This window comes from Oxyura jamaicensis, chromosome 5 (genome assembly GCF_011077185.1).
Source record: "Oxyura jamaicensis isolate SHBP4307 breed ruddy duck chromosome 5, BPBGC_Ojam_1.0, whole genome shotgun sequence".
Taxonomy (NCBI): Eukaryota; Metazoa; Chordata; class Aves; order Anseriformes; family Anatidae; genus Oxyura; species Oxyura jamaicensis.
In genome coordinates, this window is record NC_048897.1 from 7311949 (window position 1) to 7336090 (window position 24142).

The 24142-nt window shown below is 37.8% G+C and overlaps 1 protein-coding gene across 2 annotated transcripts; it reads left to right on the forward strand.

Annotated features, from left to right (window-relative positions):
• Nucleotides 1–164: 164 nt before the first annotated feature.
• On the forward strand, nt 165–19232 carry LOC118168229 (actin, alpha skeletal muscle B-like). 2 transcript variants are annotated; one of them, XM_035328456.1, is made up of 9 exons: nt 165–1708; nt 4864–5010; nt 6433–6561; nt 10831–10941; nt 13272–13356; nt 14497–14658; nt 15170–15361; nt 16497–16678; nt 18260–19232. In XM_035328456.1, the coding sequence occupies exons 2-9, from the start codon at nt 4882–4884 to the stop codon at nt 18401–18403; spliced, it is 1134 nt and encodes a 377-aa protein (XP_035184347.1). In that variant the 5' UTR covers nt 165–1708; nt 4864–4881; the 3' UTR covers nt 18404–19232. The 2 variants fall into 2 exon arrangements, with proteins under 2 accessions (XP_035184347.1, XP_035184346.1); XM_035328455.1 differs by having other exon boundaries at nt 165–5010.
• Nucleotides 19233–24142: the final 4910 nt, after the last annotated feature.

Genomic DNA, 24142 nt, shown 5'->3' on the forward strand with positions numbered 1-24142 from the left:
GACTGAAAATAAAAGGCTTAAGTCGGCGTTCTTTTATATTAAGTCCTTATAGTTTGTATTGGCTGTTGTCAAGGAGCACAGATGTGTATGTGGTAATATGGTAAGCCAAAGTATAAGCATCAGTCAAGATTTAGAATTGGTATGAAGAAATATCTTAACTTCTTATACTCCTTTATTTTTGTTTAAAGATGCAGTTTCTGTAATTTTTTTTTTATTTTTAAGTCACTTCTTGTATTCTTGGTGGGTTTAGTTACCGTGTTATTGCAGCAAAATGTTATTCAGCTGCTCAACACATGAACTTCAGGCTTATAAATCTACAACCTGATGTATTTTATATATTTCATAATACAAATGAAGAGAGGTTACGTTTTCAACCTAGAGGCTATAAGAAGCAGAGGATTTGCATTCAGTTTCTGTAGATGCCTAATGGAGCAATATGGCTTGTATATTTATACATCTGTATTTTGTTATAATCTCTGCACAACTATTTCTCCAATTCCCAAAACAGTTTGTTTATGAAGACTGTGGTCACTTGAAGCTAGAATATTATTTTTTCTCTTGGTATTGTTCGCTGTTTGTTCTGTGTTTTTGTTCATGTCTGTATAAAATGGAGATGCATTCCAAACAAGCTGAGTCTAAAGAAGCAGACATTAAGTCATAAAAAGGATTGATTTCCTATTTGATAGACTGAAATCCTAAAAGTTTTGTGGGAAAAGAAAAATTTAGTGAGTATGAAAATGGAAAGATTTTGTCAATTTTACTGATAAAATAAAATACAGATACAAGATTGACTTAGATGTTAATGAGGTGAAATATCTGCTTACAGTGCAAAGATTCTTGTATGTGAGGTCTCTTGCGCAGTCATGTTACAAGTGAGAAAGAAGGGTTGGTTGGCACTAGATGTTTGCAGAGTTAACATTTACCAAATTTTATCTAACGTTCTGCATCATTTGTTTTCATCATGTGGAATGGGAATGGGTCTTAATTACAATTCTAGGTAAAGCCTGGAAACATCTTTTGATGATCGTTTAATATTTCTTAGTCTGTTAGTGGTCTGTATTCCTATATAAGTCAAATATATTCCTATGTAATTGGTGTTTTTTTTGTGGAATAGTTACTGGTCATCTCTTTTGAATGACTTATTGCTGATTCAGTCCCTGTTTTCAGCCATAGTGTCACCCAAGTACTGAGATAAGTCAGCTATTTCCAGGCTTTGCACCACACAAACAAACAGCAAGTACAGTTGAAACATGAGTACTGTACGTGGTAAGACTTCTCCTTTTCCAGCTTGAAGATGGCTGCTAACAGGGTGATAATGAACTATTCTTAGCTATTTGTGTTATAATGAAGTAGAATCCTTTCCAATGACAACAAAGAACCACAAATGCTTCCAGTCTTGCTCATCTTATTTTTGTCTTCAAGGGAGACTGAAAAATTCAGAAAACAATGACAAAAAAGCCCTATGTCATGAGGCACTGCAAGTTAGCATGTGGGAAAGGATCCAGAGATAGTGGAAATTCTGCCCTAATTTATCCAGACCTTTTTGCTGTCCCTGTGATAAGCACAAACTGAAAAAAAAAGTTTCCAAAAATGGCTTGACACATGTAGATATTCTGTGAACACCATTCCTGAAGCTGATATAAATGTAATGGAAGGTGAGATCACTTCATTTACAAAGACGCTTTTACAAATCATCACCATTTCCTGGGTAAGTACTGCCCTGAGAGCTTTTGTTGTTACAGTTCATGATTTTAATGCTTCACTTTACTTGGTCTGACATCTTTTGGGGATATGTACACTTTCATCTTTCCAAACTGTGGACTTGGATACAGCTTGCTTCAGCCATTGAAGGAATTCCAGAGGGGCTCCTAGTGTAAGGTAATTCAGATTTTACTGTACGATTGCAGGGAAATGTAGATGTCTCTCATCACTGGAAAGATTAGTGGTGTACGGTGTACTTTTTAGTCTATCTGGAGGCTAGAAAAAACACTAAGCACAAGCTAAACAGCGAGCTATGAGCAGCAATGACAAAAACTGTGATGAAGCACAAGGTGAATGTGTTCTGTCACATTTTTTTTCACAGTATTTTGTATTGGAAGACTACACACATTGTATTTTGCAAAATGGGTGCTGTCTTGAGAATTAATTATTTCTGTATTAATTTTGGTTCTACCTACACTTGCCCGGACTTGTTGGGGAGCAAGGAGGGATGGGCAAGTGTTGTGGGGCAGGCTTGAAGGCTTGAGGTTTTGATTGAATAGATACTTCAGGTATCTGTCTTCAGCATAGGCAATAAGGAGTTTTATTTGGTGAGCATTAAATATGCATACAAAATGCAGAATGAGCTAAACAATTTAAAAGTCTTAATAGTTTTATCTGGATATTATGCACAAACCAGTAGAAACCAAGGGGAAGTTTTCTGTTAATTTTATTCAATTTTGGACTAGGAATTAGAAGAAACTGAAGTTAAAAATCAAGCAAATTTAGGAAAGTCTTTGTGTTTTGGAACTTCATCTAATGAAAAGATTTCCAAATGACTGCTTTGTGGAAGTGATTATTAAACCTATAAATTGAGCAGCTGCAAAGCAGTAATAACAGTGAAGGTTTTTGTATTTCAGTAGTGCTCTTTATCATTTACCTTATGACCAAGTAATAATAAGCAAAGTAATGTTGCTATTTTTTAAAGCAGGAAATGAACAGATTCAGCTGTTGATTTTATTAATAAGTTTCAGTGGCTTCTCTGGTATCAAATCGATACTGAGTAAAGGGTGTAAACTGCACTACTGCTAGCAACCCAAAGTGTAGCTTGTAAGGATGAGCTGGGGTTTACCCGTGAATTTTGTTTGCCTGAGTATGGCTGTACTGACCTTAGTTTTACATACACGGTTACATAGAAAATGCTGTTTTCATGAATGAATGGGATTATTATTTCTCACCATAGAGGACTAAACATCTTTGTCATATCCAGTCTTTAGAACCATGGAACAATGCTGAACTCTCAGAGCTGCTAAGAATTTCTCTACTTTTAATATCTCTACTTTGAAATTGTAGTATCTCATCTGATCCAATTCCTGCATTCAAGAACAAAATTTCCTTCACTTCAGGCTCACGCTGATGCAATCAGAGTCTGGATACTGTTCTGTAAAGCTGAATAAAGCTGGTAAATGGTTAGTTTGCATTCTAAAAGCCTTTTCCTTAGGGTTTTGGAAGAAAGCAGGTTCATGGCACCAGGAATGAATGTTCAGAAATACCAGCTACTGGAACTGATGTTCCTAAATCAAATCTGTTAGCAAATTTATGTAATAAAAATACTTTATTTATTTTTATTTTTATTGTAAGAGCAGGAATCTTCTACTCATAGGAAGATCAACAACAATTAAAGTGATTATTGTTATTTTAAAATAATGTCATATTTTTTGAATTATGCTTCTATTTCATCTAATGGTGTTTTGACCAATTATATGTCACGGCCTTGCTCCATAAAACCCATGGGAAAGGATTGAACACCAGGAACTTCCTGCAGCTCAAACTTCCTTTGATGCAGAAGGGGCGCAGCATACTGTCACTGCATAGTCATTATTGTGACAAAAGCTTGATTTTGAATGTCCAGGGACTTCAGTATTATTGCAGGGATCCTCTGAAGAGCATGAGACTATTTTAAACCCCACAAATGGGGCAGCACGACTTGGTTCCAGGGAAAAACCTGAATTTTACTGGTTCCCCTGCCACTGCTAATGGCCTGCCCCTGTGCGTGGCATTTGCTTAGGTGGAACTGACATGCCATCAGAAGTCACATACTTGTTTACATTGTTAGGGAGAGGACTTTGCTGGGTAAGTTTTGTTTTTCTGTTCATTCCTTTCTCATTCCTAACGTACCTCTTCCTTACTGAGTGAAGTAGCTGGAGAAGGAAAAATAAAGTACTTCTCTCTTCTTGACTGCCTAAAGAGGCAATCCTACAGCCCTAAAAATAAACAAGGAATCTGAAACAGAAGTCTTGGTGAAATTCAGGCCCTCCCTCAGTGGGAGTTTTGCCATGGATTTCAATGAGTTCAGGACTTCACCTGATATGTTGGCCAACCCTAAAGTTTCATTGGTTTGGGTCAGTTGTGCCAGCCACGTCTTGTTCTATTTCCCAGAATAGCCGCTTTGATAAGGTATTTACCATTTACAAATATGGAATGGATCCTTTAGTGAGCACTTAACATTACAGAGTAGCTGTCATTTAAAAACACGGCAAACACTTTCATGAAACTTTTTGTCGGGGTTATTTTTAGTTGCTTGTTTCAGATTGGTGATGACCCTCTAAGAAAAAGGCAAATTCAAAAATGCCACTTGGGCACAAATGTAGCATTGAAGGAATGAATGTTCAGGAACTTGTTTACTGTTTAAGTACTGACATTGTAACTGGTAGGCACATGTGATTAATTTGCTTTTAACAAATGGAATTTCTAGAAGGTAATTTGGCCCCAGAAGATGGAGTTACACCTGCTGAAGTCCATGTAAGAGCTGAATGTGCATCCTTTCACTGAACTTACCCCATTATCACCAAGTCAAAGAATAGAATATCACGGGACTCTGAGGGTACATCAGAGGAGATTTCTCTTTTGGAAATCAAGACTGAATGTCATCATTCATTTGGTTCAGTAAATCTATTCAAGTTGAAACTTATGTGGATACTTAACATGCTTTCTAAGATTGAGGCTGTAGCATTGACTTTACTGCTAAGGTTCATTCTTTTTTCCTTTTTTTTTTTTTTTTTTTTTTTAACAGCAATTTGCTGTCTAAAAGTTGGAGAGTTGCTTCTGTCCTATTCCATTCCATCTTCTTCTTCCCCCCACCTCTCTCAAATTACTGTTTTGCAGCCACAGCTGTGAGGCACCATGTGTGATGATGATGAAACCACTGCCCTTGTCTGTGACAATGGTTCTGGGCTTTGCAAAGCTGGGTTTGCAGGAGACGATGCCCCAAGAGCTGTATTTCCATCCATCGTTGGACGTCCTCGGCATCAGGTCGGTTGGTGCCAAAATGGAAGCGCTGTCTGTTCTTGTTTTTGAGACTTGTGGCAGTGACAAAAGATCAGCATTATTCAGGCAAACTGCTCATCCACATTTGTGGGAATTTAGCTTAAGAACCGGTGGATTGAGCTGCAGGTCTTCAATACTGTTAGGTGAACTTCTCAATCCATTGGAAAAGGTGTTCTTCAACTATAAAGTATTGACTACAGGAGGACATGAGTGTTTTAATGTTTTGGAGGCATCTTTTTGGGGAAAAAATGAACACAAGACTTGTTGGATTAATTAATACTTGCTGTATCAATACAAAGAAAAAAAGCCGAACGCTGCTAACCTGAGGAACCAAATGAATAATAGGGGGAAGTTCCTTTTATTGTTCCATTAAACAATGGCAGGGCCCATTAAACTTCCAAAAAAGATCTCTAGCACATCACTTAATCAACTCAAACAGGACTATATGGATAAATGTTGCTTTTCTTGAACTTGAAAAAGGTCTTGCTGCTTCATTAGTTTTCTAACAGTTCCTTTAGAAAAAGAAGCTGCAGGTTTTCATTCATTTTATTCTTAACCACGTCAGATTTTAAATTTCTGAGGTGTAAAAACCCTTCCCTTGAAGTTCTTTGTGTGCTTTTGATGAGTTAAATAAGCTTGATTTGATGGGTATAAAATGTTTAGCATTTTAAGGAATGCATTTTGATCAACTCTATGAGTTATTAAAGTTTAAGTGTCAGTTGTTGAAAACATGTCCATTCTTTAACCTCTAGAATTGTTCACTGGCTTTTATTATTGGTTAGAGCTGGCAGGTAAATTTGCACAGTGAAGCAGTTCAGTGACTGCAGTATTAAATCCATGAAATTAAGACATATCCAGGTGAAAATTAAATATTTTTATGCTAGATGCTGAATAATGTACCTCGTGTGTTGTGATGTTATCTGGGGCAAGTATGGTGGAATTCCTAATGCAAACATGATGAACTTGCTGAAACTATTGTTTAATAAGTCTTCTTTCAGAAAATGCCTATGTTAAACGTTTTACAAATTCCTTTCATGTATTTCTTTGTGAAATTGCAAAAGATCCACCTCTTCTGGAGAAACCGTGAATTTACTGATACTTGTCTAGAGTGGGCTCCTGCACGGGTACTAATTGTGCCCAGTGTGAGATAACTGACTTCATTTCTGAAGCTGCCTTGTGCTTCCTGGTGGGTTTATCAAGGGGGTTAATATGGAGTAGGTGGTTACTGATAAATTCACATTTTTAATGAATTAGTTTCCTGCCCATTTTTGGCTTTGTGGAGGTACATGCTGGAGCATCGGTAGCAGTAGCAGGTAAAGTATTTCACATGGAGTTTTAACTTAAAAATTATATTCTCTCTACTGTGCATGATATACTGCACTAATATTAGAACAATATACTTTGCAGGGCGTTATGGTTGGAATGGGTCAAAAGGACAGCTATGTAGGGGATGAAGCACAAAGTAAAAGAGGGATCCTGACACTGAAGTATCCCATTGAGCATGGAATCATCACTAACTGGGATGACATGGAAAAGGTGGGTGTTAATTTTTAATATCATTTTGATGAAGCATCATGTTATTATGTTAAGACAAAAATTGCCATTATCCTTCTTGCAAATCAGAGGAAAAGTCCATGAAGAATTTGTAATCTCAGTTTAGTGCAATATGCTAGTCCAGGAGTCCAGTTGTTGATCAGGTCTTGGCACTTCTAAAAGTGTTACTGTTATAAAAAGTAAACACTACTAATCAGATTTGGCACTATGTTATAGAAGTATTTTATGCTTTATAATTACCATTTTCAGTCCTGAAGTTCATACCAAGGAAGAACTTGATCTGACAATGATAGGAAGTAGTTAAAGTAAAAACCATACAGGTTGCAATTCATCAGATGTGAATCAGAGAAACATGAAAGATATATTCCTTCAGTTGGGATCAAAACTGAGGCAGAGGGATGATTTTTCCTCCTCAGTTCTTTCCTACATGAACAAGATCATGGGTGATGTCCACATGTTGTGTTGTGTAGGATGTTCTCGCTGCCAATTAAAGAGGAGAGGACAGATTTGGGCTTCCTATCCCTATACTAATTATCTGAGTAGAGGGCTTTTGTTCCTGAAGCATGTTTTTCTGTTGCTGATTCCAGTTAGCTTTTAACGTCTTTGTGGTGATAAGGCTGCTGTATTCCCTGTTAAGCACAGCTTTCTTGGCATTCAGCCTGCGTAATGGCTTTTTGTGAAATGCCCATCTAAGGATGCCTCAGACCTGGCATAGGCAATGACGTGTGTTCATGACAAGCACTGGAGAGGGCACTCTTCTTGTGCAAAATCTCTCTCATGTCCCAAGTGTCCTGGTCTTTGCAGGAAGCATCTGTCTGCGGAAATACTGTACATCTGCTGTAGGGGCAGGATTGCAACTCGGTCCTGTGCCATCTCCAGGTAGAATGCTCTGAGAAGAAAACAACACAAGCCAATGCTTCTAGTCGTGTCTTCCTGTGGAAAACACCACTGTAAGGAAGACACAGGGCCTGTAGTACCCTGTGCTTGCATTTGCTGAGATGAGGTATAGATGTATATCTAACATCATATAATTCAGTCATTGTGTTGTGGTCATAAACCCAAATTGCTAAATGCAGAGTGTTCCAGATGAACAGACCAAAGTTGATACAGAAGCAATGGGAGTTTCTGAGTTCATATTTGGAGATAAATTGCCTACCTACTCCTCTAGATGGAAGCACAGTATTTGCATTTCATTATTGCACTGCTTCCTGGGAGGGCACCTTGCTTGTTTCTGCAGAGTAAGATATATAGGAATGGGCATGTAATTCCCATTGCATTGTTCTTCCTAATATTTTTTCTGCTTCCTGCATCAAGTAAGAAAGTGTATTTACCTGGAGGTCACTCTTTTATGTTCTCTCAACGTTTGGTCTCTGCATCTAAAAATTCTGTGTTACACGTACTGGTATTTGTTCCCTTTCTGGGTAATGCTGGATACTAGAGTAGGCTATCTAAAATGTAGTCAGGAAAGGGTATTAAAGGAGGTAAAAATGTGGCACATGCTTTATTTACTGTAGTGTAGTGCAGTGCTGCAGTGCAGCCTGTTGCCCAGACCTCCCCCTTCTTAGGGGAAGGGCCTCCAGGGATGTTCTGTGGTGGAGGCTTCAGACAGTGCTGTAATTTAAATACTGACAGGATATTGTATGGGTTCACATGGTTTGAACATATTTTTCTTCTTCTCTTTCTTTACCACATAAATGGGTGAAGGAATTACTTGTGAAAGTGAAGCCCTAGCTCAAACTTAAATCAGATATACAGCTTGCAAAATGCAGTAGCTGGGAAAGAAGCCCCCAGACTGAGTTGTTCTGAGACTAGGAGTGGGACAGAAAGTGAGGGCATTTTTCAAATAAATGAGCAACAAACAGAAAAAGAAGGAAGCATGAGATAAAGCCAGTGAGAGATGAGAACAATGTTGCTAACTTGTGTGATTGTTGCAAATAAAGAAATATATGTGAAATATATATAACATATATTTTATATATGTTATATATATTTTTATGTATATATTTTAGATTTTTTTCTTATGGTCCTTCTTGATTCAGTCAGTCGTATGATCCCACAGAAATCTCAGCTTCCATTGAAGATCAGTAAAACACACGTGCGCACACTTTTCTGAGAGAAAGTTCTGAAATGCAATTCCCAAAGTTTTGATGCTAAAGCAATATCTTTTGTGTATGTATATATTTTATCCCCATGTTTTTTAAACCAGTTGAAGGATTTTGATCCAAATCTTGAATTTCTCTTGCATACTTGGCAATAAAAGTACTGAAGAACATCACACTGTAGAATAAACTAGGAAATTACTGGGGAACGTGCCAAAAAACAGGACAAAGGCATAGCAGTGAAGTGCCTAGCCATCCACACATGACAAAAAGCGGGGGGTCACCAAAATTAGGCTGAACGTGTGAGTAAGCATGAGTGTGTGTGCATGTTTGTGAGAGGAAGAGAGAGCGAGGATGCAGTAGGATGCACAGACACTTGTGTGAATCAAGGGCAGAACATGTAGGCAATGAAATGAAGCATTCTTCTTCTCATGTGCTTCAATTCACAATATTCAAATTGGGACTGCTCCGTTTTCCACTGGATAATAATACAGGGCATTGTACATCACTGTTAATTTGTTCACAGCTACTGAGCTGACAATGTATGGGAGGAGAAGCATTAGAATGGAGTGATTTCTGACTCTGTGATGTGATTTATGACTACATAAATGTTTAAGTGTTAGAATAATCCTTTCTTGGTAATTTCTCTTAGCTATTGTGCCTGCTGCTTAAATTTAATTCTTGTGACCTATTAAAATCAACACTGGGCTATTCTTGTTTCTCATGGAATATCATTATCCATTACAGTTATGACTATCATTAGATCAAATCTAATGATTTGTACAGTGTCTAATCCTGCCTGGTGTTAAGGAAAAACTTGCAACATGCCAGAGATTTCGGCAGGGTCCTAGTTTATTCATACAGGTTTCTTCTTCACTGTTGAAATCTTCAGTACTTTGTTAATTATGTATGGATTGAGGTTTCCTTCCCTTTCCTCAGTTATGTTTCTCCCTTCTGGAATTGCAGGCTTTTTCTTTTCCTTATATCTGACACATATTTTCATTTTTTTTAACTTTTACATGATTACTTTGTTTTATTCAACTTCCCCATCTTTGTTTTCTAAACCTGCAAGTGGAGGATGGCCTACATCCCCACCCCCAAGCCCCAGTTCTGGAAACATCTTTTTGTTTTGTCTTGTGGTTGTTTTTTTTTTAAGGGAACTGAGAGGGAATGGAATTTTTTTTCTTAGGGCTCATAATTTTCTTAATGAGTAATTCCAGCTCTGGACAGCTGCTGACTTTGTAGATGCTTATAATTTGGATAAGATCTTTTTTCTGCTTAAATTCATTTTGGAGCCTGATAATACTTGTTTCTAGGTTATTAATCAAGTAAACTTACCCATAAAACTGATGTATTGTGCTCAGAAATAAGTTCCTTGGGTCAAACAAAGCTGGAATATGATTAAAAAGAGGAAAAAGTAAGTACAGGAAAGAATTAAACAAGAAGATAAAAATATTTCATCATGTTACTGAATGGTCTCTCTCTGAGCTGGCATCAAGAAAAAAGATCCCTTGAATTTCTCATAGCCCCAGTCTTCAGACAATAAGGGCCTTGATGTATCAGAAGAACAATCAAAGCTATTATTGTTTGATCAGGTAATGCCTTCCAACATGAAAAATACCACGGTGCTTTACAGAAAATCAGAAATGTGGTTACTCTATAATAAATGAAAGTTTGATTCAGGACTTACTGGATGAAATGTCTGTGGCAAAAAGGGCTTTTGATTTTTGTGGGAATAATTAGATTTATAAAGACCATATTGGCAATGACTTGCAACTGGATCTCAGCCTCCAAGCAGTCTGAAGTGGAGAAGTCTCTCCAGATCTGGCAGTTCAGTGCTTGGCTGTGCTCCAGTGCCAGAGCACCAGTGCTCCTCTTTACTGGGGATGATCCATCATCTGCGTGGGGAATCCTACCTGGCAGGACTCCCTTGTGTAGGCTCTGCTGTTACATATGATAAAATCCGAATGGCTTTGGTTCTGAAATAAAATAGAATGGAATTTAGCACATTCAAATGTGCATGCTTTTTCTCTGTGTTAATATGTCTGTAGAAAATTCACTTGGACTGTGTCTGAAAAACTTCCTATGTAGTTCTGTTATATGGAGTGAAGGAATAGTTTCCAGACCATTTTTCTGGGCAATTTCTTTTTAGATTTGGCATCATTCTTTCTATAATGAGCTCCGCGTTGCACCAGAAGAACACCCTGTGCTGCTCACTGAAGCCCCCTTGAATCCGAAGGCAAACCGTGAAAAAATGACTCAGGTAATGGTCAGATATCAGGTGGGAATGCTGCACTGCGGATAATTTCTGCATAGAAGCAGCCATGGTATAAGTAGTCTTGGATGTTCAGCTTAATTTGGGAGATACAGACCTTAGGGTTAGTATCTGAGCATGCTGGTTGAACCATGATGAGAGAGCAAAAGTTTCTGCTACTCATGCCATATCAGTTCTCTGAACGTCCCTGAAATGTTTTGTTCTTACATGTAGTAGCATTGTATGTACAACCAGCCTCTTAGAAGCTGTAAGTGATTTTCTTTGTTTACAAGGCTGTGTGTGCGTGGCTCGGTATGTGGGGAAGGTGTGGACAGGAGGCCAAAGCAGCTCCTCTTCCATTAAGCGCCTTTCAGTGCAGAGGTTTGCGAGTGCTGTATGCTCATCACGTACGCTCTGAATCACACTTGTGTGTGAGCTTTGGATCAGTGACACCTATTATATGTCTACCTCTGGCCACAGAGACTGCTGAGTTTGTAATAGCCCAACACCTCAGCTCAAGCTGTAGAAACTATTGCTTTCCTACTCTGAAGAATGTCACTTTCTCAACACTTTTACCTCATAGTGCTCATTATAGCATCAGAATTGTGTTTTTCTGGAGATGTTTAAAAGGCCATGCACACATAGATTTGTGGTCTCCTAACAAACACATCTTCAGGGACAGGGGAAAAAGTGTTCAAAAAGTAGCCTTTGTTCTGGCTTGGTAAAATGGATTATCTAGAAGCATTCAATCTGAAAGGATGTTTTGCTAAACATTTCTGCAGTCAGACATGCCCAGTCTGATTTAGCAAACTCATCTCAGAACCAAATGTAGACCTCTGAAGCCTGTGTATTTTAGAGCAGCCTTCTGACCAGAAGTCCATGTTGTAGATTTAACCAGTAGTGTAACCAGAGGTAAATATTATCTAAATACAGATATAGGTGCAAAGTCATCAGGGAAAATTAAATATGGCCTTGAGCTTCCCTTTGTGCACATTTCTGGTGTATATTGAATAGGAAGATTATGCATTAATTTAGCAACAGTGTAAATAAACTCATTAAGTAGTGAGCATGACAGCACACATTACTGGGAGATAATACAACTGGGAGATAATAAATAACAACAAAACATCAGAAAACTTGGTTTATAGCAACCGCGAAGTATGGTTTTTACAGTAGACATGTCTGGGACTGTTTCTTTGTCATTATGCTGTAATGATAAATCCTGTTTTCAAGATTGTTTAAAGGCTTACTGTTTATTACTTATTGCATTAAATTCATTACATCAATTAACTATGAAATATTGTAATTAATGTATTCTTTAATTGTCAGCATACTTTTCATTAAAATAGATTTACTGGCAAAGGTATTAGTTTATGAGATGCAAAGTCTAAATGTAATCCCCTGATTCCAGTGGCTCTGCACTCCTGACAGACAGGACAGTGAGATGTGGTCACAGCAGTGCCACTAGCAATGGAGTGACATTGCCTAGGGTACGTGGCATTGATTTTAGAAAGAATAAAGCCCATGTGGTTATTCATGTTGTGTTAACTCCCTGTCCTCCCTTAATGGCTTTCCTTAGCAGAGTTCCAGTGGAAGGCCAGCTGGGAACAAATGATATTCCATCTGGTTGGATAAAATGGCAGTGCATCTGATGTGGCATGTGGAAAGCACTGGAGCTTTCTAAAGTAGAGAAGATAAGGGACAAGATGAGAGACCATGGCTAAGGTCACCATAAGGAGAAAAGATAAACTCTTGTGATTGCAAGGGGCAGAGTGAGATGTCATGGGTTTAAACCAGACCAAGTGAGGTTTTAGCTAGACGCCAAGAAAGACCTTACAATATTAGGGATAGTGTGTCACTAGATTTGTTTGCCAGAGGAATCTGCTCCAGCAGCAGAATTTCTGAGACAGAACAAAAGCTACGTCAGAAATGGCTGACTCTTCCTTGAGATGGGAATAGACAGATTATTCCTTGTAGATTCATCCAGCTGTGTCTTCTATAAATCTTACACACACACACATATATATGTATAAATACTTTAGATTGTTGTGTTGTTGCATTCCTGCCATCAAGATGAAAAAGCATCATTTTCAGTGAAAATTACCAGTAACAAAATTACCTGGTCTGAGGTTAATGGAAATATATCCACCGACTTCAGTGATTTTTTATGAAATCCTAAAGAAAATATAGTGTGCTGTTCACAGAAGAGCCATGGGTGAGGAGGCGACTTGGGAGTAGTAACTGGCAGTATTCATTTAAGAAAAAAAAATAATTAAAAAAATGTCTCTTCAAATACTCTTAAGTGCTGATTCTAAAAGTTTGCAAATTCTTAATTACAGATTATGTTTGAGACTTTCAATGTGCCAGCCATGTACGTAGCAATTCAGGCAGTGCTGTCTCTGTATGCATCTGGACGAACTACTGGTGAGTCTCTCTGGGAGTCGTATTGTCCACCTGTCCTTCCTTCATGTACGCATGTGCACGTACACAGACATCTTGGTTGTGGTATGTCAGCTGTATATTAAGAAAGGTTGATAGCTGTATGGAAAGTGAATGTACAGGTATGGATCTTAAGTCTTTCTGCTTCAAAAGATCAAGTCAATTCAATGACAGGAGAAGATGAAAGATGATACAGTTTGATACTGCCTTTAATTACACAGCATAGAGAAGAGTCTGTATCTTAACTGGATTGTTCCAAATCTGCAGTTCCTTCTTATTCCCTTCAAACCTCTCTATTGTTAAGCTCCATTCCCAGTAGAAGAAAAATACTGTTCAGTAGTTAAATGAAAATATTTCATTTAAGAGTTGAATTTCAATAACCTAACTTGGTATCTGCTGTTAAGCGATCATTAGAATTAGCACGGAGATCTATTCTTATTGCCATTTAGAATCTGATCAGGCATTAAGATGATAAATTACTTCTTAGCAACCCTTCAGTCTTGATATACTTTGAAAAAAAGAATTAAAATACCATCTGTCTTTGTAGCCTGATGCCACGGTATAATTCTGTATAAAAGGATCACCAGCCTACAGGAATTATGACCTGTCATAAATACTTGCTTTAGGTTTAAAACTCAACTGTTTATATGAGTCTTTGATTTCAGAAATGCTGTACTGATTTTAAGCGGGAAATATACACTTCATTTTCCATTCAAGAATGTAAGTGATGTCTGTGCACAGATAAATCGTTGTCATATTTTTCCCTTATGGAGTGATTTATTTTAATTGCGGACAGATTTTTGTGTACAGTTTATACATTATTTAATGTCTGTGAAGTGCTAGGGGTCTTCTGAAATGGAAGACTCTGTATATGATTGTTACTGGTAGCATCTGTTCCGTAAGAACAATACAGTCAAGCTGCAGAATGTTACATGTCCTTTCCCAGACACGGTTACTTAGTTTGTGCTAACAACTTCATCTCACATGAACAGCATTAGATTTATACGAATAACAGAAGCAATCATCATGTGAGCATCTTGTTGCACGTTTCAATTTAGAATATGGAGAATGTAGAGACCGTTTCAGTGAAAAATAACCAGCTTTTCCTTTTCTTTCTCTTTTCAGGGATAGTTTTGGATTCTGGGGATGGTGTCACACACAATGTGCCTATCTATGAGGGCTATGCCTTGCCTCATGCCATTATGAGACTGGATCTTGCAGGCAGAGACCTGACTGACTATCTCATGAAGATCCTTACAGAGAGAGGCTACTCTTTTGTCACCACTGGTAATAAGCTGTGTTTTGTGTGCACTTTGCATGCATTTGCTCTGGTAGTTGTCTTATTATGCTGGAATCCTGTACCTGGCAAGATGCATCAAAATCCTTATCTCTAGGTTAGCTAATGGTTAGCTAATGGGATTCTCCTGGCTTTGCCTTTCAGCACATGCTACTTCACTGACAAATTTAACTGGTTGCTGGATTTGGTGTTACCTGTTCCACAGACCAAAGAACAAAGTTGTTAGCTGGTAATGGATGAACCTCTAAAGATTTGATCAACATTTTGAGACATACAAATTTTAACATTAGACTTTATGGTATTCTGTAGTACAAGATGTCTTTTATCCGTGGATGAGAGAATTTTGGTAATGGAAATGGAAAGTAACATAGCTGAGATAGCAGAGAGATCAGAATCCAATGGACTGTGTGATCACCATGAAACCAGAGAAATGTGCACAAGAATACCTGTGTCCTAGCTGTCATACTGTATGTTGATTAAAAACTTGTTGGCTGTCTGCAGCGGAACGGGAGATTGTGAGAGATGTAAAGGAGAAGCTTTGTTATGTGGCTCTGGATTTTGAAAATGAAATGGCAACTGCTGCTTCCTCCTCCTCTCTTGAAAAGAGCTATGAACTTCCTGATGGGCAAGTTATCACCATTGGAAATGAACGATTTCGATGCCCAGAAACTCTCTTCCAGCCATCCTTCATAGGTGAGTCACGGCTTTCCTTTCTAGGGATTTAAGTCTGTGAAAAGAAGTATTTCTTAGAAAGTATAGGAAACCTGAAGTTGTAGGAACTTAGATATTTATTCTCAAATGCCCGTAAAAAATGCAGCTTCTACTTGCTTAATCAATACTTAGAAGCTGCTTCAAAAAAGTACTTGTCAGTTTGGACATAATAGAACTTTAAGACAGCTTCAACCTTTTATAAATGCAATAGAGATTTTAAGATGATTTTAGAGAACTATGAGAAGATCACTGCTTTTTATCTTGACTGATGTGTAACTGCACAGTGCTGCTCATGTGTTTTATTTAATCTAGAATCTGTTTCTGTTTATTGTTTTATTATATTAATCTGTAATTTAATCTTATTAAAAATCAAATGAAATGTAATTTTCCAGTAGTTTTATCTTTAGTGTTAAAATTCCCAGGGATCAAGGTCGGTGCTAAACAATGGTTAGTATTGGAAATGTGGCTATGGAATTTAGGATTTCCCAGATCACCAATCTCTGTCAAAATGTGTTCATTAGTTTAAAAAGTATAGTACTTAAAGTTCAGGCTCTACTTGCAGTACTTTATCATGCCTGTTTCTCTTCTTTAGCAAAACAAATACTACCATAATTTAACTTTACTGTAGTGGCATTCTAATTTAACTGACACCTCAAAATCAAAGTAGTCCAGTGAAATGCCAAGAGGGCTTCTATTTCTTGCTAACAGCATGGTAAAAGGTTATCAATATGGAAAACTATTGCAGTAATACCTTTCTTTTTCTGGAATACTGCTATATTATTATTATTATTATTTATTATTTCACTTGAGGAAGTAAAAAAATCCAATATGAAATTTAGTAGGGATCTTTCTTCCTCATGTGTCTATTCTGCTAGTGTATTAGTCTGGCCCTATGCTGAGATGATGAGATGACAAAGAATGTGAGGAGTGGGTACTGCGTTTCTCCATCCTCTCCTAAGCACCACATAGCTTTTTTTTTTTTTTTTTTTTTGGAGTTTTCCTCAGGGAGACAGGTGAGGGACACGATCTTGGACTAGTGAGCCTTCTTTTCATTTTAACAACTATAAAAAGAAGGGGACAAAGATAAATAACATCGTGAAAACTTCTTTCCACCCAGGCATGGAGTCTGCAGGTATCCATGAAACTACATACAACAGTATTATGAAATGTGATATTGACATCCGTAAGGATCTGTATGCCAACAATGTACTCTCTGGAGGAACCACAATGTATCCTGGTATTGGTGATCGTATGCAGAAAGAGATCACAGCTTTGGCTCCTAGTACCATGAAGATTAAGGTAATTTTCAACACTTGCTCTTACCCTTCTTTTGTTGAAAAAAATAAATCTGAAATGTCCTGAAGAGAATATCCAGTTCCTGCATCAGGAGTCCCATTAAGAGAACTGTGTCTTGGATAGGTGGCCTTACACCTCCTTTCCTTCTTCCAGCCAAAGAAAGACTGAAAGAGAGTTTTGAGAGGTAGGGATGAGCCTAGAGAAAATGAAGGTGTAAATACCAATGGGGAAATGAACAACTTGAGAAGCTACTGGGAATATTATAGACTTCAAGGCTTGGCTAACAGTGAAAAGAGTGGAAGAAATTTCATTTACAGGTTCTTCACTAATAAATTCAAAATTTAAGGAGTGTCCATGTTAGCTATTTGAAAGGACCCTGTCAGCTTTGACACAAGACAATGTATAGTGTACAGTGCTCTTGTATATTAGGCTGTAAGCAGTCTGTGTATCCTGCTGTTTTCCAACTGCACAATTGCTTTGCTTTGTTAATAAACAGAGGATATGGCAAATTAAGAAAATGAGAGTTCAGTGATCCTTTATTGTCACCTCTCTGTGCAATGGAGGCCATTGCAGGTATAGCAGAGTGGAGCACGGAAAAATGTGATTCAACTGGTGGCCTCAAAATTTCTAATTATAGCTAGATTTGTAGTGCATTTTCATTGATGAACTTATTTCAAAATGGGCAAAATAGAGACGATATTGAAAGTTGTTAACATGATTGGGTTTCCCACATTCTATATGGTCATCTCATCCTTTACCAAGCTGCACATGTACTTGTGTGAAATAGTTAACTGGTGTTAACAGCTCCACAGCTGGTGGCACTTTGGACCTGCTGGGTCTGAGCACAGGACCAAGTCAGGTCTGTGCGGACAGACTTGGAGGGAGGACTTCTCTGAGAATGCTGCTGAAATAGCCACCTGAGACTTTGAGCAGTATTATGGCTTTATGCTTTGTTAGTGCCCAAAGTGAAATCTGTGTGAAATCTAAAGCCAGTCTTTACCTTGCAACAGGCTGCATGCTGAATGGGCATGACTCCAAGTGGCAGGGATGGAAACAGGTACACGCAGAAGCAGTGGCACACTCAATGTATTTTAACAAGTCAGTGGCTAAGGATGGAAGAGGCAGCAGGTCTTCTAGCCCTATGTCTAGTGTATGTCTAGCTAGGTATACAAGGCCAGTCTGTATGGAGGGTTGTTTCTTTCATTTAAAGGATTTATTTATCCTTAAAAATAAAATAAAATCCTTGGACCATACTGTGCAGTGTGCAGATTAGCAATCAAATTAGGCTAATCTTTTAAAATTTAAAATTATTTCTTAAGTTTGTAAATCTTTGGAAGATATTTTATGGGGCATCTCATATGCTATGGGCTGCAATTATTTGTTTGCTCCTTGTAACAGCATCTATTGACTTGAGGTGGAAGGCAGAGAACATGGCAAGCTTTCTACCTGCCTCTTAGGTGCTTTATTTCATTGGAGTTGCACTGGTATGATGATAAGGCTTTTACCTAGTTATTTCATCCAAAGAGATGTTACTGTGTTACCTGCCTATCAGTTTATTTACAACAGGTTGTACTTTTCTTCTAGATGATTGCACCACCAGAACGTAAATACTCTGTCTGGATTGGGGGTTCAATATTGGCATCGCTGTCCACTTTTCAGCAAATGTGGATCAGTAAAGATGAATATGAGGAAGCTGGCCCCTCAATTGTCCATCGCAAGTGCTTTTGAATACTTCCATCCTGTCACTGATAAGTAGTGCTGTTTCTCACATTACCTGCTTTCATTTACTCTGAGAGAATTACATGGTTTGGCTTTCTTCTACCTGTAATAAAGCACATTATAGGGGTGTCATATGAATTAGTATTCTAATTTTTTAATGCTAAAATGAGGTTAATGTTTCAGTGATAGGTGTTCTTCAAGATAAATAACAATTATAGTCACAGTTTTGTAGGCTTCCTCCCCTTCCTAATTTGTAAGCACTGAACTGCCATCCATTCAGGAGGCATCACGTTACATCTTTATGTTAATCGCTGCTAATTGGTGGTGAGTCTGAAGTACCCACATAGAAAGCAATCCTTTCAAACTCAGACAAACTGCAAGGTTCAGGTACCACATATGGCTTATTTTATGCAGCTAAGTAGTAGATAGGACTTTTCTAAGGTGGGGGGCTATTTTACTGAAGATTGAGTGGATTTATGTGGGTGCTAGTGTGCACATTCTCTTTCAGTGGGTCTCGTGGGTCTTTCCTTTGTATGCTGAAATTGTTTGGCAGGAGTCTTTTGTCTCCCTGTGACCACCACTCCCCAACAGTAATGGGTTTCAACAAGCTACAGTGACTTTTGCACTTACATATGACAGATTAATTTACTTTGCATGTTATTTTCTTCATCTCTTCCTAAGCAGTGAAATGATATTTCTTTTTACTTTTGCTGTGCTATGCTAAGCTAATGATTACTGAGTAAATAATAACCTTTTAAATATGTTATTAAAAACTTCTGGGATTAATAATCAATAAAAGTGTAATTACCCATGTAAGACTGATGTGGCTTACATTACTTTCATAGCGACTAGTTTATCTGTTAAAGATAAAATAATAATTACTAAGTTCTAATTTAATTTTATTATGAAAATTGTTTCATTCCCTCCAAGTTTTCTAGATAAACAATTTTTAAATGAAAACAGAATTGTTTCACAGTTTCCATAAAAATGTATATCTTCCTGGATGACAAATTTTCATAATGTTCTGTATTAAAGCCAGCTATAAAGGTCACATTTTCCTGCTTCAGGTATCAGGCAAGTAAGTTCTTTGTGATTCTGGATGCCTTGGAATTTGAATTGATGGTGATGTAAGGCTTGATGCGTGTTTCATGATTTAAATCAAGCCTGTTAAATTTGATGCTCTTGCACTGTGAAATAGCAGTACATATTTTTTGTTTTGTTTGTTTGTCTTTTACTAAATGAATAATAGCAAGGTTTCAGGATGTAGTGACTTGCATTAAACACTATAATATGATGGGGGCTGGGAGTAAAACCAAATCCAGAATTCCTGACTCCCAGACAACTGTTCCATCAGCTGGACAATGTGTGCCCATCCTCCCTCCCTCCTTCCCTTTGTCTTTCTCTGACTTCACTGTATTTTATATCTGTCTCCTAAAGCTGTGATTCATGGCCAGTAAAGACAATTTCCTTCTCTTTCTAAAGATGGGGAAAAGATAAGAATGGAATTTACAGACTTGTTGTAGTGTGTTTGCCTGAGCTAAACTTTCAGAAAAAGTGTATTTTTGATGAAAGTGTTCAGCTTTTGCAGAAATAAATTTACTTTCCTTTTGATACAATGCTTTTTTTAAAAAAAGTCACAGCATTCCAAAAGCATTGAGGAATCCTAGTCTGCTGTACATAGTTTCTGCTATCCCTGGATACAGCATAATGGACAGTGCCCAAGTGCTCTGGCTAAGGGCAGTAAATGAACAACTCATCTAGAATTTTCTGGTGAGCAGTATCCATCTGGTCTTCGGCAAGCTCTGACACGGCCAGTTAGCTGCCTGCTCAGCATCAAAGGGAATATTAGACTGGTGCACAACCTGCTCTTGTTGTGTTGTGTTCTGGTGTGGAGGTTTCTGCAGGACAGACTCCTGGGTGGGAAGGGGAGGAATGCAAAATGAAGGTTGCCTTCATTCCAGAGTTGCACTCTAAACTTGTAATTCTTCTTTCTTCATCAAAACGCTGGATGACGTTTTGCCTCTGTTTCAGTTGTGCATTGCCAACGTGCAGCTGATACGTGCACACGTTTCGCAGGTAGGGAAGGGTTCATCAGTGCTGCTCTGCAAAGGCACTGCCTGACTTGGGTGTTGCTTAGTGGGGTTCTTCACAGAGGAGTGAAATGCAACATGTCAGCTTTGTATCACAGGTGAAACATCCACCGCCTTCTGAAAATGCATCTAATTACTGTTAATTCCAGCTACAGGTAATCTTATTTCTTCATCAAAATGAGCTTGTAATGGTAAAAGCTGGAAGACCTGGAAGGGAAAGATTCTTAAAAGGTTTGCTGTATCTAGCATGGTGCAGGGTAAGAGGTTGGTTCTTTCTTACTTTTGAACAGCAGGCAGTTCAAATTGCCAGTATTCATGTTCTCTCGAGCAACTGTAAACCATTGCAAATGTCTCAGCCTCTGAAGTAAGTACTACTTCTACGTTTATTATCGTGGTCTAAGATCATATGATTGCGGCTAAAGTTGATAATAAATCAACTGCATACGGGATTAGCACTGTTGACTGGCCTGTTATCACCTATCTAACCAACATAACTTACATTTTCATCTCGACCTTTTGTAGGTGTGATGTTCAACAGCATAAACTTAAGTACGCAGATCTTTGGAATTCAGTTACTTTTGCAGTCCCCTGTAACATCAAAGCAAAAATCCATTCAGTTTGCTAATAATCTGCTTGTTTTGTTTTCAATATTATAAACGAAGGATATTTAGGATTTTCAGTTTACATTTTTTAATGTCCCCTTTCAGTATCTACTCACAACTCATTAATCAGTGCCCTAAGAGCTACTAGGTTAGGCAGTTTCATCATCTCTTTTCTACAGAACATGTTCCAAGAGCCCCATAGTAACAGTGTAGTCAAATACCTGGATTATTGTGGTTTAACAAAACATGTTAAAAACAAACAAAAAACAAATAAACCCACAACATGAAATTGCATTACTTTCTTCTACGTTTCTTGATGTATGTGAAAACAAAGGAAAAAGAACACAATGCAGTACAGGCCTCACAGTAAAAAAAAAAAAAAAAAAAAAAAGATGGAAAAGTTTTATAAAAGTGTCTGATGAAATGAAATGTTAACAAAATGAAAAAGGGAATTCTAAGTAGTGTAGACCAAATTTTGGTCTTATAAATACATGTTATCAGTTTAAACTTAACTGAATTATTTCATTTTTCTAATATTACAGCAAAATAAATTTTATGAATTTCTTTGCTGTAGTTATAACCTGATTTTAATGTTAGTCTAATCTAGAATCTGAAGGTGAAATCAACTCAAAAACGGCAAGAAATTAATCAAAACTCTCTGATACTTTTCCTTTTCTTATTTTCCTCCAACTACTGCATAAGAGAAGGTTAACAGCTGAAGTGAGGCAATGTGAAGTGAGTGCTAAATTCTTACCCAGGTAAGCGAACTGTTATGTTCTCCTAGAATATGTTGCTGTAGCTCAGAATAAGCCATTCCAAACAGAAAGGGACTTTGCATAGAGTAACAATGATATCACCTCATGTCCCAGAGTACATCTCTAGAAGAAGAACAAAGGCAAGGCAAAGAGAAGACCAGCTCTCCTAATCATTGGATCTCCTTCTCCTCATCTGCTGTCATACCTTCCCTGTCCTTTCCATGTAATGTTGAAAGTCCACATAGTCCTGTGACCATCGTTTGTATAAAACCAAAATTACCTGTGAATTTGTAAGTTTTGTTACAAGAACAGGTTCTTTGCATGTCAGATACTTGGAACTCTTCTCAATCTATAGGCTGCCCAGGTTCTGTAATGTGTGTGTGTATATATTTAAAAAAAAATGTATTTTTTAGAAACTAAGTAGCAAAGGAGGTAAAATGTGGCATTTGCGTACAACTGGTAGAGTTCTTTGGGCTTTTCTTCTTCCCTGCCTTCCACAGGTCTTCTTTTCTCACTCTTCAAAACAAAATTCTCTTCAGTCCTTGGTTGGCATCTGTAGCTCCTGGCGCAGCTGGGGCTGAGACGTGAGCTCTCAATGGTTCCAATACGAATCCTCATCCTGCAGCTGACTTCTTTCTCAGTGTGGAAGAGCCTGATTATGCTTTGAATACCACCCTAACAATCTGCATGTGGAATATTATTCAAAATTAAAATGCATTTTGAAAATAGAATTAATTATGTGCTAAGAGCAAATACAGATAAAAATAAGTAAAATTATTAAGTTGTTTGTGTGATTTGGCAAACCTCTGCTTCTCTGAGAGGAAATTGCCTTAGCCACCACGCAAATCCTGCTTTTCTATACGCAGTTGTACAGAATACTGAAGTGGCCCTACTGACAGCAGGGAATACCCTTAGCCAAGAAAATAGTTCACAGTTTGCTCCAAATGCTCACCTACTGTTGCCAACTACTTCTTGGCTAGCATTTCACTTTAAGATTACCTTTAAACCCCCAGGGGTGCTGTTATGCGCAGTCGTACCTATGCATACCTCACTCTGTGATCTCATGTGAAAAACTAGTTTGGCTGATGATAAATATCCTAAATTTGAAATTGTTTCTGTGGATCTTAGTTGCTGTTATATCATCATAGTCACCAGTGCCAAACTTTCAGAACTTACCTGGTTCCTGAAATTGGCTTTGAAATTTGGTCTTCTAAATCAGTGGTTTTAGAGTCTTTAATGTTCAGACTTTCCTACAGCAATATAGGCAATAGATATCTTCTTAAAAACAAGCAAACCAAATTTGCCTCAACTCCAGGAGTTGGGACTCAGAAAATAGCCTCCTCCCTACCTGAACTTATGTATCCTGAGGTTTGTGACAAGTCACGACTTTACAATATCATATTAAATAGACCTCATGGGCAAAGGTAGTCCGAACGTTTTCAATGCTATCTTTAAGAACAGATGAGCTTGATGGAGAAAGAAGAAAGATCTTCTATAACAAGACTTTTAGGTAACAGTTATCTGTATTTTTAATAAATTATGTTGTTCCTGCAAACAATATCAGCCTGCAAATCAGATGCTCCAGAGGTAGAGCATTATCTTCCGGGAAACACAAGAAAACAAATCAAGGGGTTTTAATAACACATAGTATGGCTGAGAGTGATCTGCTTCATTGAGTTGACGATTGTGATTTGTTCACATTTTTCTAAAAAATGGGAAAAAAATTGCTAAATGAATTTATGTGACTATATTGTTTCAAGGTAAGTGCATCAGTATTATCTAACTAGAATTTAGCTTCAATCATTAAAATACTTCTGTCTTCAGATCATAAAGTAAGTCATTGTTACAGACTCTCAAGGTGAGAGGAAACTCAGCAGCTGGCTCCATACAGTCCCAGAGCATGCCATTTCATCACTATATGCAAGCTGATATGATGTAAAGGAAGTGTTTTGCATTTGGCAGAGTTTGTGGCTGTCTTGGAAATAGTGTCTGGAAACAGAAACACTAATGACTATTCTTCCCCAGTTTTTCTAGTTGTGAGGCTGTAACCTTAAATGTGTGCTCCTGTTCCTGCTGCCCAAAGCTGTCTGGTGGGAAGAGCAAGGTAAGGGGCAGGGGGGATCCAAAGGAGAATGCTCAGTTATGTTTGGATGGTTCAGGTGAAGAGGCTTCGTCAACTTCAACAATGAGCCATGTTCATCTGTGGATGCTATATCTTTTTGTTTTATGAAGATACATTTTTTTTCAGTGTTTTTGCAAAGCAAAATTCTTATTCTGATCCCAACATATGTTTTGGTTAAT